This window comes from Corvus cornix, chromosome 1 (genome assembly GCF_000738735.6).
Source record: "Corvus cornix cornix isolate S_Up_H32 chromosome 1, ASM73873v5, whole genome shotgun sequence".
Lineage (NCBI taxonomy): Eukaryota > Metazoa > Chordata > Aves > Passeriformes > Corvidae > Corvus > Corvus cornix.
This window is the reverse complement of record NC_046332.1, coordinates 110895223-110913339: the sequence shown is the minus strand read 5'-3', so window position 1 is coordinate 110913339 and position 18117 is coordinate 110895223. Positions and strand designations below refer to the sequence as shown.

The following is an 18117-nucleotide window of genomic DNA, read 5'->3' as shown; positions in this document are numbered from 1 at the left end:
CAGAATACTCACATGTAGACAAAGTAAAAGCAACTTTTAATAATTTAACTGATTTCAGATTACTGTTTTGTCTGACATGGTGTCCCAATTTTAGAAGAAACTGGATCAAAATAGCCTCTAGCTTCTATAATGTATCATTTGAAAATGTAAGCTTTAATACAGGTACCTGGAGGCTAACATATGTCTGACTTTTACAAATTCAGCATCTCACCTTTGAGAACTGTTTTCAACAAAACAGCCCTCAAACTTGAGCATTTTAACTTGATTTAGTACAGCAACTGAGTAATAGCTGATAGTTTATCAAAGTACTTTGTGCTAAATATGCTGGCAAGTTCATCACTGATGAACAACTGAACAGCAGGTGTCCAACTGCAAAAGTCCACAAGGATAAGAGTATTCAAAGCAGGACACACCAAATTTTCACTGGCTAGATAAATCCTCGGCCACACAAACCAAAATTCTTCTTGCAAGAAATGAATCCATAATTATCACACTACCATACTAACCTGGAGGAGGATTTAGGTAGACACTATTACAAGTAAGCAACTTCTTTATGAACTGGAAATATTCCAGGCTGTACTGCATCCGATTGTGCATGAACTGCACGTTCTGCTTCCGCACGCTTCGCTCAATGGCTGAGGGCATTTTAATCTGGTGGGGTTTAGTGGTGATAGCGATTTCTGAAATATATTTTATTAGTTCATTGTCTTTGTCTATCGTGTCCATGCGTTCATAAAAAAGAATGTAAGCATTCCACCACCTCTTCTGGCGCCTGTAGGACATTCGCTTCATCATGTGGTCAAACACTTCGCCCATGTACTCTCCCCCAAAACACTGGTTTTTCATTTCTTCATCATCATCCATTTTACACTCTGTCACATCTCCATCATCAAATTTGTACCACCGATTCTTCTCACCGTCTCCACCATTCCTCTGGATAATGTAAGAGTAGTAATGTCCACCGCTGGCCTGGCCGCTGTGCACAAGTACACCCACAAGTCTGTACTTTGTGCTCCCAGAGTGTTCATTTTCTGACTGCTCATTTTGTATTATCTGATTTTCAGGATTCACATCATCCCCTTCCAATTTTGCTACACCTGCCACCGTGTAAGGTTCCATGTCCAGTTCTCGTGGAAATTCAAAATAATCATTGAATTTGATTGCACATTCCCTTTCCCAGTCATAATCAAATCGTTTCAACTGGATTGCAAGAACTGGAGGCAACTTCTTAATCAACAAGCGTTTCACTGTGTCCACCTAAAAAAGGACGTGAACAGTTACCAGCTCTCAAATTTCCATTCATTTACTCTCACCAAATACCAAACTGAGTAATGAAAAGATGACTTTTCTTCCCTGAACATGAACTAAGGCTGAACATAGTACAGCTGTAACATCACAGTTGCACACAAATTTAATATATAAGGAAGCATTACCTTTTTGTTGCATTTTTCACAATGATATGCATTTGCACCTTCCAATAAATCTCCTTTGACATACTGTTCCAAAGAATCGAGAAGGTTTTGGTGATTCCTTATATCTACATTCAGAGTTGTGAAGGATTCCTCACATTCATACCTAGGAATGAATAGGTAAATGTATGAGAAAGGTAGGAACGTGTTCAACTGCTTATGTTTTACAGGTGCTACAGTGCGTAAGCAGTACAAGAACTGAACTCTTTTTTATTGCAGTTTTCCTACAGTTACATTACAGTAGCTGCACACCACATTTTTATGGTCAGGAATTAGACTGATAAACACAAATACTGTATCACACCTAAAGACAACAGTTCAAAACAGATGCCAATTCAGCAAAAAACCAAAAAAAAAGTCTTTTTATTTTCTATGTAAAAATCTCTGAACCGCCATCTTTATAAAATCTTTTTGCATGTTTATGACTGGCTTTCACACTGTGTTCTAAATATAATCCACAAACAAATCTCTAGCAATGAACCAGCAATGCTTGAGAGACAACCAGTTGATACATCCTGGAAACAACTTTTTGTTTTTAAAGATAAAGAAGTGATGAATAAATTTAAAAAGCTGCATCTATTCCAGTGTAACCCTGAAGGGCTTGCTTTCCTGATATGCAATCAAGCCTTCAAAGACTGAATAAATAAATATTTAGAAACACTTCAACCAACAGCAATATTCATTCATCCATTAAATAACTTATAAAATATAGAAAGGCTGTTAATTTGCCATATACAAATCCACAGTTTAGTTACCATGAGTTTTCTCCTCCCTAAACTACAATCAGGGTAACATTTTTATTAATAAGCACAACTACGCAAATCCAGTAGAGCTCCAAAAACACAGAAAATACTTCAGGATAGTACATAATATCAGGAATGAATGGTAATTCATGTTGCTTCTCCTCTGCATCTGCCATTTAATTACCCATTGCATATAAAGTAAAATCAGTGCTATCATTTTACCTTGCAGTATTCCAACGCACTTCTAGTCACTCATTGTAACCCACAAAACTTAAGATGTTCACTTTACAAATTCTTCTTATTCATACATTAGCTCAATTGAAGTTGAAAGATTACCTCAATAAAATCCTTTTGTATCATTTTTCCCTGTCTTTTAATTGCTAACTGAAGGCTAAAGGAAATGGTCAGCTTTCAAAATAAAGAGTATTTGCAATGGCAACATACAGAGATCTGTATTGTTAAAGAATCACGCATGATCTGAACAGTAGGAAGGCCAACTGATAGTGACAGAAATTAAATACAATAATAAAACAAAGCCAGATGTAAAAAAGCATAAGTTGATCATTAGGCCATCCTGAATTTTGCATGCAATTTTAACCATCCATCTCAAAAAGAGAGATAGATTAAAAAGTCTAGGGAATTACAACTTTACAATGCCTAGTTCTATTCCTTCATTAACAACCATCATCAAAACAGTGAGCTACAGACCTGCAGTCTGATTTGGCATGGGTGGTTTCTTACACACCTTCTACAAAGCTGAGTTTCAGTATTCACATTTAAAGCTAACTACAAATACAGCAGGAACCTTAAGACAAAGATGAACCTCCTATACCACTGTCCTTAATTAGAGGTTAAGTAAGTGAGTATGTGAGTATGTTCATAGTGAGTATGAACAGTTTTACTCACTGGAACTCAAGATTCCTACTTGGCTCAGCTCTAAACACACACTATGGAAAACCAAAGACAGAAACAATTTTTGGCCAGGTATTAAAATTTTCTACATTGCATTTGGCCCCTATAATTGTTTTCACTTTTAACATGAAAAAGCTTTTTCTTTCCTGCCTTGATCAATACACAATGCTTCACATACAATCTGTAAGTAGAAGCAATAATGATTAAGTGCCTGTAGACAAACGAATGTTCATCTGCAGAAAAAAATAAGGTAGCAAAATCTATTCGCTTAAAAAACCCACTCTTTGACTCTAATTACTTTTATAGGGATACAAACACGGGTTGTTTTTCTGTAAAAAGGATTAAAATCTTCAACACTTACCGATGTGGGCATCCTTGACAAATCTTCTGATCAGCAAAGGACCCTCCTAAAACTTTACTTAACATTGCTGGATGGCCCAAAGCTTTTAAAGCTTCATCTAAGCTGTCCACCAAGGAATTAAAAAATTCTAAAGCATCGTGTTGTTCACGTAGATTTACAGGTTCACCCCAAAGTCTGAAAATGAAAGCACATTTCGTCAAATATTTTTTGTTTTGTTCACCAATAGTTTCTTTTAGAAAAAAAAAAATTATTCAAGCTACTAATCCCTCCTCCTTAAAGAGCCAAACTACTCGTTTTTGATGTACTATGCGCCCTGTTGTTCTTTCCCCGACACTTATCTGGTAAGTATAAAAACATGGTCTTGTGTATAACTTCATACTTAATTCAGTGTTTCACTATCAAAAACTGCTAAAATTCAAAATAACCATCCTGCTGTAAACCTAAATGTATTAATAGACTTCTACAGAATGGTGAAAAAGCATATAAAGTTGCACAGCTTCTGCTAATTTACACTTTACATCATTGCCATTCTACTATGATTAGTTTTGTTGTACTTAGTGGTCCAGTGAACAAACATCAATTCTCCATTTTCTACTTACCTAAACTGTTTCCAAAATCCTCTTGGTACATAGTACTGTAGCCTGGAAGCTGCTAAATGACCAAAAATTACTTGGAGATGCCTCAAAACACCAATATTGTACTCTTTTCTGTCTTCAGTTTTGCTCAGTGCTGGTTTGTCTTCATACTGATGTGGATAACCAAACACATCATCTCGTGGGTCAACATTGCTCTGAAAAGCGGAAGAAAATTTGTGCAATTCACTTTCATATGTAGCTGTCCCATAGTTGCATCCTTTGTTTAATTTGACAATCTAAGGCGTTTCACACTCTCAGCTGAAAACCCAAATACTGTCTTTGTTTGCATTAACAGAGTCGTGGTGGCAGAAATAAGGTGCAGTGCTCTCCAGTACAAAACCACAAGGAGGAATTCTGGAAACACTGCCACCTGGATCTTCTCAAGTGCCCCTCTGACAGTGAACCTATTCAAGTATGAAAGATTATCCTATTTTCCCCATGGATATCAGTGGAAATCAAAGTAATTGATTGGCAACAGAAATTTATTATGACCTTTTCATAAAAAAAAAAAATTACAATTTAAAGATTAGGTAATTCTATCTAATTAAATTTACCTCGTTGTCCTGCTTTTCATCCCCAGACATATCATCATCTACATCACTGCCCGTGCCTTCAATTGCAAGAATCCCATTCCTGATGGCTGGAATCATGTACAGCTGCTGAATGACAGAATTCATGTAACAAGTGGCACCAGCATTTTTCAGTCCCACAAATCCCTTTGGCGGTCGAGGCCCAACAGGTGGCAGATATTCCCATTCTGTGAGCGCTTCACAGGCTAAGAGAAAACAGCAGAATGTGGTCAAAGAACTGTTTTGTTACAAAATAAAGAGGACATTCATACAGTACAAAGGGCAGTTGCATAAAATTATTATTAGTCTGTATCACACTGCAGTTTAATAAAAAACAATGTTCCATCAGAAAACTTAATTGCTAAAATTAACCCAACTTCTATGAAGGACAGTTCTATCTGTAGTCTTAATGTTGTAACATTTTCTTCTACTGCATAACTAAAGAGGTGGCCAGACAAAAATTTAGTCTATTTATATGTGAAACAGAAGTCTTTCCTCAATACCAGCAAGTTTCTTAGCTGAACAATTCAGCTGAATGAATACAGAATATATAACCACTTTATAAGCCTTTCAAAAATTATAATACCCTCAAAAATTTATAATCCTTAAAAAATTTACATTATTTCACTTAAGCCCCACTTCTACTTGCCAGGATGGGAAACAATTTTAGCAAATGCTATCTATATAACTTGATATATATTTTTTCCTCCTGAGTCTTCTCTCTCAGGTTTCCTGACATCTCTTCAAGAACATTTACAATCACAGGTTTCCTATGCTAAGCTGCTGTTCTGCAGTTTTAACACAAAAAGTTCTGATATAAGAGAGCATGCATATTTACAAGCAGACTTGGTATATGAATCACAGAGCATGCACAGTTCACACATGTGTTCTCTCTTCTGTCTGACATACCACAGAGATCTGGTGTTCTACTGTGCTTATCAAATACTTGAGTGGAACGAAATGCCATGAAATCCTTCTAAATGTGAGGTGATAAGAAATACACTACTTCCCAGTAGAAAAAAAGTGAAGAAGAAAGGATGAGGCAGAGGGGAAAACCATAAAGCTATCCTTTTAATTTATTCATCTGTGATGGAACCAAACAGAAGAAGATTGAAAAACCTCAAACAACTCATTGATAGCACCATTCAAGCAAGTAGCACTGCCATTTGGAGAGGTAGTGGACAACTCCCACCTTGGGATACTATTTTTAATTGCTTATGGTTTTGGTAAATGCTATGAGTTTAAACCTTCTGTTAAATCACACAATGGTTTGGGTTGGAAGGACCTTTAAAGATCATCCAGTCCAACCCCCTCCCATGGGTCAGGACATCTTCCACTAGACCAGACTGCTCAGGGCCCCATCCAACCTGGCCTTGAACACTTCCAGGGACGGGGAATCCACAATGGGGCAACCTGTTCAGCATTCTCATAGTGAAGAACTTCTTCCTTGTGTCCAGTCTAAATCTACTCTCAGTTTAAAATCATTGCCTCTTGTCCTCTATAACTACAGACCCTGGTACAAAAGTTTTCCTCCATCTTTTTTATAAGCCATGTTTAAGTAATGAAGGTCACAATAAGGTACCCCCAGAGGCTTCTCTTCTCCAGGCTGAACAACTCCAACTCTCCCTGCCTTTCTCACCATATGAGCTTGGGTTTTTTTGGTTTGATGGTGTTTGGATTTTGTTTGGTTGTTGGTGGTGGTTTTTTTCTGTTTTCCCTTTCCCTGCTAGTATTACAGCAAAACATTTTTGCTATACCATATAGAGCTGGAGAAAATATGCTCCTGCTTGTTCATTTTTAAAAAAGTCTTACAAGATTTTAGTGATAACAACAATCTATGCTAAAGGTGAGCCTTTTGCCATCCTTTTGAAAATTAGCCCAAGTTTCACTTGACTATTGGGTTTTGAAGCACTAACAGACTGCAATCACTACAATCTTCCTCCACTGAGAGGGAGAAAGTTCTTTCAGTGCAGAGCTGTGCAGAGACAAGGCCAAAATGGAGCCTGAAAAAGGACTATGACAAGCAGAGAATGAGTTCAGAACTAAAAAGAGAAACAGAACAGTGGACCTGTGCCTGTGTGTGGACAATGATGACAAATCAGGTGAGCAATCAAGAGACTGGCACTAAAACTAAGCTGAAGATACCTGGTGAGGCTCTGGGATTGGTTAGGAAGAGCCTGAAATGATGAGACAGAAGTAGAAGATACAGATAGAATGAGGTTCCTGGGAGCTGGTATGGACAAAGGGGAGTAGTCAGAGACTGAGATAGGAAGGGTCAGGCTGTGCAATTGACTGGGGCTGGAATTTGGATGGTGCCTTGGAATGCAAGTCGGTACATTCACTGCATAAAGAAAAACAAAGGCTACACTGGCAAACTCTTCTAGATTCTGACAGCCTGATTTTCCAACATTAAAAGCAGCCACAAACAAACCATGAACTAAAAAACCCAGCATTTGGTTCACTGGATAATATAAACAAAACCTATACATGACATATACATTAAAGAGTAGAAAATAGATAATTAAAAGTATTACATACTAGTGATTGCTGTACCTATGTAATACATTTCAGTCAACGTGTCTACTATCTGTTTGAGATTTCGCACACATCCAACTGCTAGTGCAACTAGGAGCTCAAAGCCAGCATTAATAGTAGCTGGTGAACTACAGACTGGTATGGCCTGCTCAGCAGGCAATTCTCCATTTCTCATGTATTGTAGATAAACATTGGATGCTGGAAAGATGAAATCATCTATCAACTCCTGAAAAAAAAAGACAATAAATCACCTGTTACCATGGAAATTATTTTACAACAGAGTAAGGGCTATTACATAAATGAATGTCTGAGAACCAGAGGGGTACTTAAAAACAAAGTAAGAGTAAAAATTGAGACCAACACCACAATGAGCTTTTAAATTTAGAACAGAAGAACTCCATTCTAAAGTGGTTCCCTGCAAACCACCTCCCCACTTAAAGTTAAAAATAAATCTGTACTCTTCTTGATTGATAAAAAATTTCTTTTGCAAAACCAGTATTATCTACAAAGGTCTTTATCAATTAGTGCTGAAAAACCAACACTCCTGTTCTATAATATCAGAAGTACAAACAAAACAAGTCTGATTAAAGAGATGCTCAGATGTGATGCATTTGTTCAAACCTGCCCTAAGCATTAACAGCACTAATTAAGAACGTGTGCGGGAAAGACATTACAGGGGTAATGAAGGAAAGCAGTCCTGTACAGGACTACCCTGTATCTAGCTCACTATCTCTGTGTGATGTTTGTCAAATACTGGAATACAGTAAAATGAGAACGTTAAATACACTTCATGAATGAAACATGGAATTTAAAAAATTATTTTTGAAGAAAACATTAAACTCCAATTAAAAGTATTTTTATGGATACAGACCACAAGATGTGAAGCTTCTTTTGACTTATTTACAGGTAAAAACGAACAACAAAAACCCCCCAAACATCCACCCCCCAAAAAAACCCCTATAACCTCACAAAGACAAAAATTCCCCTCCATAGGTCAAAAAACTTGAACTTACTTTAATGAGATTAGCACCTCCTTTTTCACAACCAATATGGTATTTCTTCTCAGGTGTCTGGAATGCTAACAACTCTTTTGTTACTCCAAGGTGACCCTCTAAGATAGTTTCTTCAACACCTGTCTCCCCTGTTCTTTTTACTTCATCCTGCCATTTAAGAGAAAGTTAGGATACTCCAAACAGCAAATATTTACCAAGCTCAGAACTGTACTTTACAATAAAGCAGCAAAAACCTAATTATCAGGAATAAACTGATCCTAAAACTTACCCTAATCCTCTTAAGCCAGTCAATTTCATTATTGAGAAGAACTTCAGCATTGGGTACATTAATATTACTGTTGTAAGCATAGTTAAGAAGATGTCTTAAGAGGGTGAAGTAGTCTCCAGAATGCTTAGCTCTCTCTCTTGCAGTGCTCTGTGTAAACCAAAAGCAAATGAGAATTTATACACGCTTCTACTTACAGTGCAACACCAACATATTTCCCCTAAATCTGGCAATAAACATAAAAGAAAACAAGTGTAAGGTGATTTTTAACCTTTTAGAAGTTTACAATAGTATTTAGCTGTTAATGAATGGCTTCTCAACTATTTTAGTAGCAATTTCTATACCTGAATAGGAGAAAGAAAACCAAATCAAAACTTACAATCAAACATTCAAGAGAGGCATGAGCATGGGGAACTGAAAAGCCCTGGCAGGACCAGTAGAAGAAGGCACTAACTGTAGGTATCACTCTAAGCTGCTAATGTTTTTACTTAAAGGTTAGCAATCACCAAAGATCAAATGCAGACATTAAAGCCTCTTGCTCATGTTCTTATCAGAAAATACAAGAGAGTCCCTCTTCCCCTGATCTAGCTCAAATGGAAATCATCTGTGCTGCTTGCCTGTAGGTCAGAAGGAATCTATATTTTAGTGACTGTTGTTAACAGCAATTCGTCTTTTCTTGCAGGTATTTTGCCCTATTACTTTTTACAGACACTCCCATATTGAAGACTTTATCTCTGAAAACTTACCCCTAGAACAGTAAACAGCAGGGTAATGAAGAAAAGGAGAGGTCTCTGTCCCATGCAACACCTGGTAGCCATTAAAAAGAATTGCTCCTGTGCCATCTGACGAACGGTTCTGGAAATAATTTAATAGAAACATTAAATTCAATCTCCCTATCCAAACAGGACATTAATTAAATTTGTGTTTATCTGCTTAATGCCATTTTCTAAAACTGAAAGTAATGTAAGAAACGAGAATAGTTTAATTATTCACTACCCATCATATTGTTTCTCCTTGCAGTGAAATTTCAGATGCATTAATTATATTACAAAACCTGTTCCACAAATCAAATATTTAAAGAAAAAGAAACTTAGAAACACCTAACACCACTACACCTTCGCAACTGCCAGCAAATATTGCATAACACAACCATTTGCAATCCCAAATCATTTTTTTTTTTCTAATCAAGCACCAGTTGTACCTGGTAAGACAAACCAGAACTATTCCAGTAAAACTGCTTTTATGTGTCGCTGCAGCAGTTTGCTGAGTATCTTTGAAGTGATCAAAATTTATCATTAGTAAGATGTGAGAGATGATGACCCTCCTGAAAATTCAAGTGGCTATAATTAAAGGAAATTTTCCACCTCAGAATCTAATCTAATCACTGGAGCAATGCGGGAATGGATAAGGTTCAGTAAAAAAAAAAACTTAAGGCAAATCCCAAATCCTGTTCTTTTAAGTAGTAGGATTGTCTGAGCAGTATGCCTTGTAAAAACTGTTAGGAACAACTCTGTTTGTGTGGGAAGAGACTACAAATGAATGCTGAATGAACGATTTTATCAAAGTATCTCAGCATATGAAAAACTGAGTTTTGCAGAGTCTGCTTGGTGTGGTTGTCTTTGTTTTGTGTCCATGGAGTCAGGGTGGAAAGCACACCAAAGAATCCTATTCCTTTCAGAGTTTTTTCATGTGTGGTTAACTGTGGTTTCAAAGCCACATAAGGATGACCTTGAGGTCAGAGCAAAGATGCACCTGGCTGAGCACCCCATCTCTGCTACCATGCACAAAGGAAAGTGCACAAGAAGAAGGAATCATGCAGTGACACTTCTCCAGAATGTTCTCTCAGCTTCTAACAATCTGTGGTTCAGGAAGACTACCAAGAGCAGTATTTCATAGCCCTCACTGGACAAGTTCACAAAAGAACCCCTCAAACCATTTCCAAACTGAAGGGTTGCACTGCTTAAGTGTTATGTTCAAGAAGGTCTTACACAAAGAAACACAGTTCTTCCTTTGTTCTCCCTTTGCTACTTCTGATTTTAAGGGTCTCTGTGGTATTCTCCTCCCACCATTCATCTCTCCTCCAATATGAAGTGCCCCCAGCTATTCAGCTGTTCCTCAGATGGAAGTCATTGCAGAGCTTTGATCTCCCTTGTCACCCTTCTCTGATCTTTCCAAGTTCTCCTACTCTGCTCTGAGTTGCAGCAGACCGTGCGGCGGGGCTGGTCTGTTTTGTTCTTAACAATAATTGACATTTTATGGGGTCTGACTGCTGAGCTGACATTTTTGTAGAACATCTCACAGAAAGTTATTTTAAGATACAATCCATCAGATGCTTGGGACACATCACACAGACACTCCTCAAGTCTGTGCATTTAAAGGCAGAATGAAATAGATACAGGTGATATTTTCCTAATGTGAGAAATGTAACCAAGCGAACACATGCCTTACACTGTTATGTTTCTGAGGAGCATGCAATGTTTGAACACAAGTATTACATTTTTGTGAAGCTGTAACAATCTAAGAGCTCTTAAGGAATCATGAGAGGGATGCAGCTGCCTAAGCACAGGCATCTTGTGCTGTTTTAGACACATGATGACAGCACAGAGCTGGCACACAGGACATGAGCTGCATGATGAACTTGCACTCAGCAGGTGGAACAGCTGGAGGTCAAGCACCTCCCTTAGAGCTGCCAACCTGAATCCTGCCCTATTGAGTGCTCCAGGACACAGGCTTCTGTATAGTTAACAGACAACAGTCTCTTCAGTGGGTATAAGTGCCATTGCTTTACACCAGCACAAAAATTTTTATTTATTTGGGCCACATACATGTGGCCACCAAACACTTTGCAGAAATCAGCAAACTACTTCTGGGTTCCACGATTATTTAGGATTAGCTGTTCAGCTATCTCCTCTTAACTAAGGAGACACCACTACAAAATCAATTATCTTGCACTCAGGGGACACCACTACAAAATCAATTATCTTGGAGGGGAAAAAAACTGCCCTAGCATTTAGTATTAATTTTGCATTCTGTTTCTCAATTTAGAGGTAGCATGGTTATGCTCTGAGGAACAGAAGTCCCAATCTCAAACTCTGAAAAACAAACAATCCATCTGATCTTTTCTAGAAAGATCCTATTTGTGAGATCTGAACTTGATCATCTTCCTTGTCTTTTATGGTGCACCAAAAATATTTTCTCACATGCATATTTTTGCTCACATTGTTCTCTGATTGAATGTAGGAGATTAGAGAACAATTGTCATGGAAGGATATTCAGTTCTGTCTGGTATTTGCTAAACCTTCTCTGCATTACAAACACTGATTTGTTTCCACATTAATCCAGAAGAGGAACTTTTTAGCACCTTAGTTCAACTTCACCATCTTCATTTACAAAGCAGTCTTCTGTTTCTACTTATGTTTATGCTATTCTATCATGTAACAATGAACAGCTGCACCATTCTAAGTGACATTATCATACATATCACAAGTTTTACAGGCATGTGAGAGAAAAGAGCTCAGAGCTAGTTTCTTGTACTGACAATCTAAATTATTTTTCCATACAATGCGTGATACAAGCAAGCTTTAGTGAAACTGAAAATTCAATACCCTATTCCACAGGCTGCAAACTAATAAAGCTTGAGGTATTTCTGGTAACCTTCCACAGTTTCACCAGTGTGTGCAAAGAGTTCACCGTAACGAGATGCTCTGACGATACCATTGATGCTTTCGGTATGGCAAATATTCCTAAATGTAAGACTTTTCAACCTGTTTATCTAGAAAAGTCAAAAACTCCAAAACACAGTGCTCAAATTCTGACCACATTCATCTGAGAGCACCACATTCTGAATCCCTTTAAAACGTACCAAAAGGCTGAAGACAACTACTAATTTCTGATCTCTCGCAATGAAAAGTTGGAATATTCATGAAACAACAGTAAATTAAAATTAACTCTTTAGTCACAGATAAAGCACTGGCAACCAAGTTTAATAACATATAACAACTTTCCACCTGGATGGTTTCTGAAAACATCCACCCCAATGCTTCACGTGACAACTTCAGACGGGCTGAAGCCACTGCTCTGCATTTAGGCTTTATACTCATTTTGAATTGTCAAATAATAGATGTGATACAAAAAAGAAAATAAAAAAACAACACCAAAACTTACTTGCTGTGACAGTGCAATAGTAAATCAATGATAAACGTCTGCCATGCCTTCTCTTTACTGAGTGCATCCAGTGCCGTTGGAATCAAAGCAAAACACAGGGTCATCACCTCCAGTGCTTCACAGCAAACTTGTTCATCTTCCATGTCTGGTTCATTTCCTGCATTTGTCTGTGAAAACAAACAAGAGCGCACAAAGTGGGTACAGCAAACAATCCCAAGAAACCCAACTGGCTCCAAGGTATATCGCTAAAAACAAACACAAACCACAGCTTTGTGATTAGTGACTTAGTGATACTAAGTGATTATCAGTGCCAAGTATTTACGCACTCCACTCAGATCCAAGCCAAAGCACTATGTGGGATGACTCGAACTTCCAGAACTGTGCTTCTCAAAGCAGGATTCCAAGCGTGAACTTACGGAGACAGAAGTTAAATAGGAAGCTTATAGGCAACAATTACATCAGTTAGTACTGTTGGGAGTTTTTTCTTGGTTTGCATCTGGGGTTTTTTTTGTTTGGGATTTTTTTTTGTTTTTCTTTACTAGTCAAAACATGGAGTTTAAAGCTTGGAAAACTCTTACTACTCAAACAGAGAAAGGCACAGTGCTGTATAATTCATCAATCCAGTTTTACAAGGCTTTGACACTCACAATTTATTTGACCAAAAAGCTTTTTAATACTGCTAGAATTTATTAATCACTTTGCTATTTTTCAGAAACATGAAAGAGCTGTTTAAGTTTTAAACACAGCTGCTGTGGTGATTTTTGAAACAGAAAATAATATTACTGCTAATTGGTGCTTAGGTTACTTCTTCAACTAAACACCTGAATCAATTGAGTTGATTTTGGTACATTTTTTCAAAATAAAAGGAGAGGCAAGCCCTCTCCTCCATCTAGAAGTAATTACCTTCATGAAGTTCTGAAGAAACTGAATGCGAGCAGGTCTCAATTCATCATTTATAAATCATGAGTGCAGGTTTGCAACATTAACTAGAGGCATTTAATATTTGTTTTATATGTGGAAAGGTATCAAGATTAATTAGGCAGAAAGAAGGGATTACAACGCAGAGGAGAGAATTAATTGTCAACAGGCCAAAATATGCCTCACTCTGGCAACAAACACTATTTTGTCCATGCACAACAACTGAAAAATCAGAGGCAGTCACTGCACTGCAGCAGGAGGATGTGGCAGTTCTGACACAACTCAAGATCAGAAAGTAAATGCAGAATGCCTTCAACAAGTCCAGAACTGCACCTGCTCTGCACTGAAGCCCTGGTTAGAAAGGGAAGTTATTTCTGCCCAGCTGCAGGGATCCAGGAGAAAGGCAAAGTACATTTTATACTCAATGAAGTACTTCCCTGCACTCAGGCACCCAGAGCTGGGGGGTCTGTACATCATTATATTTAATCTTTATAAAGCCATCATAAAATTATTTCCTCTCATCTATAACCAGATACAGTTCTCTTAAACTGTGTCTTTTCTTCCACGATATTCCTCTATTTCTAGGATACTTTCCTCTCTTTTAATGTTATATTAACAAAGAGTACTTTATTTTCCCTGCTTATTTCTGCAATTCCTTCCTCTTTTGAATTTCCAATTTTTCCCCTTCAAATTTTATTTTCCTTTTGCACAGTATAAACCAAATGCACCTGCCATTTATTACAAATGTCCATACAGGTGTCAGTAAGAATAAAAAGAAAAACAACAAAAAACCCACAGAATTCTTTGAAGGATGACTGATAATGCACAGCTTAAATTTCATCTTTTTTAAAACTCCAATTATTTTAAAGTATTTTTACAGAACTAAGATGTACAATTATTACCCAGAAAAAAGTTTAAAAAGTACATTTAGGCATGCTCTCTTTTAGGTATATTTTCTCTAGTGCACTACTGCTCTTAAAGCATCCTATGTATAGATACAAGCACTTATCTTTGTGTGCCTGGACTGTCACATGAACTAAACCATGTTTTATATGCAAGTATCAGCTAAAAAAACCCCCAATCCCAACTTTATTTCATGAAGAAGTCATGCTCACAGCAATAGAAGCAGATGCCATTAAAACACTATGAAAGCTAATGGAGAGGTGTTGCATTTTGCTGAAGTAAATATCCTTTCAATTGATCATTCAAGCACAACAGCGAATACACCAAGAATTAAGCCTCCCTACATATTCCTTTTCCTTTTTTCTGTCAGGCAAGTATTGATGAGTACTAAACCTGATTTTGTAAGACAAAAAAAGGAAGATGCTTTTTTAAAATCACTGTCAAAATACAGATTATTATTTCCTGTAACTGTAAGCAACACTACTTAAACACAAGGTGTGTGATAATGTACTGATATAAAACTCCCAACTCCAAACTATTTGTGTAAACCACATGTGAAACCATTATTAAAAGAAAAAAAGCTATACAGAACTAGCAATTATATGGTTTTTTTCCAATGCTTCTCACATCACTTTGCTCTTCTTTCTCATTCTAGACTGCACATATGCCTTGAATCACTTCTGTAGAACAGACCTTTTAAGTTTAAAGACTGGACAAATTAGCATTGCAGGAAATGCTTATTCCTTATTTAAATGCAGAACTAACTGGGCTGAAAACATGTTACAGCAGTTACAGAACTGGTGCATTTTTGAACTGACACCAGATTCAAGTCACAATTCAACAGTTACCGAGAAAAGGAATTTGGAATAGAAAATTAAGCTGTGTTATGAAAATGACATGTACTAGATTCTGAAATACATCACTGTATCCACCTAAAAGCTCATCACACTGTAAGCCTGACCAGGTCAACATTCCCTTTGGTACACAAACAAACAGTTATACAAGGAAAGTAGTTGTTCAGGAATTCTTACCTTTTCATAGATTTTACTAATTTCCTCATTTGAGCTGAAAACCAGCTGAACTGACCCACAACCTGATGCCCAAACAATTTTTTGTACTGCCCTGATAACACAGATGTCAGGGATGTATTTTGAAGCCTGAAAAAAAAAGAGAAATTAACTAAAGCAACATTAAAATGCAGCTGCAAATAACACTACAATGGATTCTAATTTCCCACAAATGTATTTCATATAAAATTTAGGATTTAAAATGTTAAAACAAAGAATTTTTCCTTAAATAGAAAACAGGTGACATATCTTGAAGAGTAATTATACTTCACTCATGTAAAATCTCGTTTTTTAAAGTAGGATGTATGCAACTCTGATTCTAAGGCTTAGCAGAAACTACCAACTTCATGCTAAAACCTTCTTTATTTAGGAAAAAAACCAAGAAACTGCGAAGCATTCATCTGGAAGGCAGCCAGCCTCTTAAGCAATGTAAACTCTGATTCTAAGGCTTAGCAGAAACTACCAACTTCAATGCTAAACTTTCTTTATTTAGGAAAAAAACCCAAGAAACCGCCAAGCATTCATCTGGAAGGCAGCCAGCCTCCTAAGCAATGTAAAAAGTTGAACTTATTTTAGGGTTTCTCCCCATGCTGTGCTAGCTGATAGCCAGCTTGACAAACGGATGCTTATCAAGTATGTGACCATTATATAAAGGGATTGCTTCATGTCCAAGATACAGAGGTTTGAACATGAGTAAGAACACAGCTCATGTATCTTATGAATGCAGAGTCCCTCTTCAGTGTTTTGTGCATGGTCTGAGTTAACATCCAATGGTTTCTACTGATAAACACACATTACAAAACATAGTACACCTGCTATTCTTTATAGTTCACATCAACTTTCAAAAAAAATACAAAACTTATCTGAAGTCTATATTCAAAATAGAATGTCCAAAAAATAGGCAATCTCTAAAAGCAGATGGCAGACAGTTCCCAAGGATTTCAAGTTTCATTTTTCTAAAGTTCAGACAATAAAAAAACGGGACTTTAAGAAGCTGAGCCAGTGAGGTATCTGCATCAGGAAACCTGAACAATGTGCATTCTTGTACTGATATGGACTTCAACAGTAGTTGGAAGAAAAATAAAAGACATTTTATCTTTATTACAAGCAAAGCAACCTTACAGCAACAGTGCCACAAGAAAAATAATGGTTTTTTTTTTATCTCATTGTAGTTTCAAACTTTAAGTACCAACATTTTTTAAAAAGGTGTAAGATTCCTCTCTGTGCTAAAGTCTTCTCTCTGGCTTATGGAAACTATGTCAGAGTAATTTTTTTAAAATTGTGAGATCTGTTGAAAAGTGTTTTTGACCATCAAAACATGAAAAGGAAAAAAAAAAAAACCTTTCAAAGGCAAACTACAATATGTAAGAAATTTAGATCTACAGCAGTATTCATAATTTCAGAAAACTACAGACAAAACTTCCACAGCAATATTGTTAAAGACATTCAGATTTTGTTTGCTTTGATGTGCTTGGTGAAAGAAAAATAGTATGTATTTATTAGCAGGCCTCTAAGAAAGACAAAGGCAGAATTCAAAAACCTTTCCTCACATCTCACCTCAAAAGACATTTCTTCTATGGAAGAAATTTAATTAAATCAGAGTTCAATTTTACACCTATGGATGCAAAACCACCACTGACAGAAGGCAGATGGCTCAGTCCTGCAGTGCAGCACATTGTGCTTTCTTTAGACATTGCCCTTGGTTCTCAAGAGACAGTGCACTTGTCAACACCAGGATGATAATACAATAATATCTTCTATCTAGACACCTCAGAAACATTTTGGAGATAGTTTTGCAGATATGCTATATGGTACAGAAAACCTGTATTTATGGCTCCCACTCTGGAAACTGAGGGATCCTGATGCACATGGAAGAGGAAGTTCAAGCAGTTGTGATTTTAGCTCCTGCTGCATTCAGCCGAATTCACTAATGTGTTCACTAACACGACTCATGATTCCAGATCCAAATGAGCTTTGGCCACACCACACAGATAAGACCACTACGTTTGCAAAGCACATTCTTTAGCCTTACTGAGGTTTTCATTTGAATCATTAATGTACCTTCAATATATAAAGATACACTGGCAATGATTTGAGACTTTTCTCTTTCATATGAAGATTACCTAAAACATTTCACGACATTTTAAAAGGAAAAATCCATGTCTTACAGAGCATTAAATTTAAGGATTAAAAATATAGAAAAGATGCTATAAGGAAAAAAAGGTGATACAGAAAGGAATTCACCAACCTCATCAGATATTTGCTGTGCAAGACGTATTGCTACATTTCTCAGCATGCATTCTGAAGTTGGATTAGGAATGTTTTGTAGGGCATTTTGTAGCACCACTGCCTGGTCATGCGTAGCCTGGTTTATCTGGAAGAAAGTATTTCTCATACTTACTTTTACATGAGAAAAAAAAGCAAGAAGATATGAAGATCTAAAGTAGCTAGGAAAGATTTGGTAGAAGTAGGTAAGATGCTGGAAGGAAAACTACTTAGTGCAAATGCCAACAGAAATAAACCTTCTCATTTTCAAACAGATACCACCACATCTGAAGACACT

At 36.9% G+C, this 18117-nt stretch overlaps 1 protein-coding gene across 4 annotated transcripts in view; it reads right to left on the bottom strand.

The window, feature by feature from the left end:
* The window catches only part of USP9X (ubiquitin specific peptidase 9 X-linked), a 101772-nt gene that overhangs the window by 20161 nt on the left and 63494 nt on the right, over window positions 1–18117 (bottom strand). For 3 of the 4 annotated variants that reach the window (XM_039552300.1, XM_039552306.1, XM_039552315.1), the window contains exons 24-35: window positions 17803–17928; window positions 15519–15644; window positions 12667–12833; window positions 9249–9357; window positions 8506–8652; window positions 8238–8384; window positions 7228–7450; window positions 4675–4895; window positions 4085–4275; window positions 3486–3659; window positions 1434–1575; window positions 507–1257 (exon numbers count right to left, since the gene is read on the bottom strand). In XM_039552300.1, the coding sequence (XP_039408234.1) occupies window positions 507–1257; window positions 1434–1575; window positions 3486–3659; window positions 4085–4275; window positions 4675–4895; window positions 7228–7450; window positions 8238–8384; window positions 8506–8652; window positions 9249–9357; window positions 12667–12833; window positions 15519–15644; window positions 17803–17928 (2524 nt within the window). The remainder of the gene's footprint in view (window positions 1–506; window positions 1258–1433; window positions 1576–3485; window positions 3660–4084; window positions 4276–4674; window positions 4896–7227; window positions 7451–8237; window positions 8385–8505; window positions 8653–9248; window positions 9358–12666; window positions 12834–15518; window positions 15645–17802; window positions 17929–18117) is intronic. The other variant, XM_039552305.1, reaches the window with a different exon arrangement.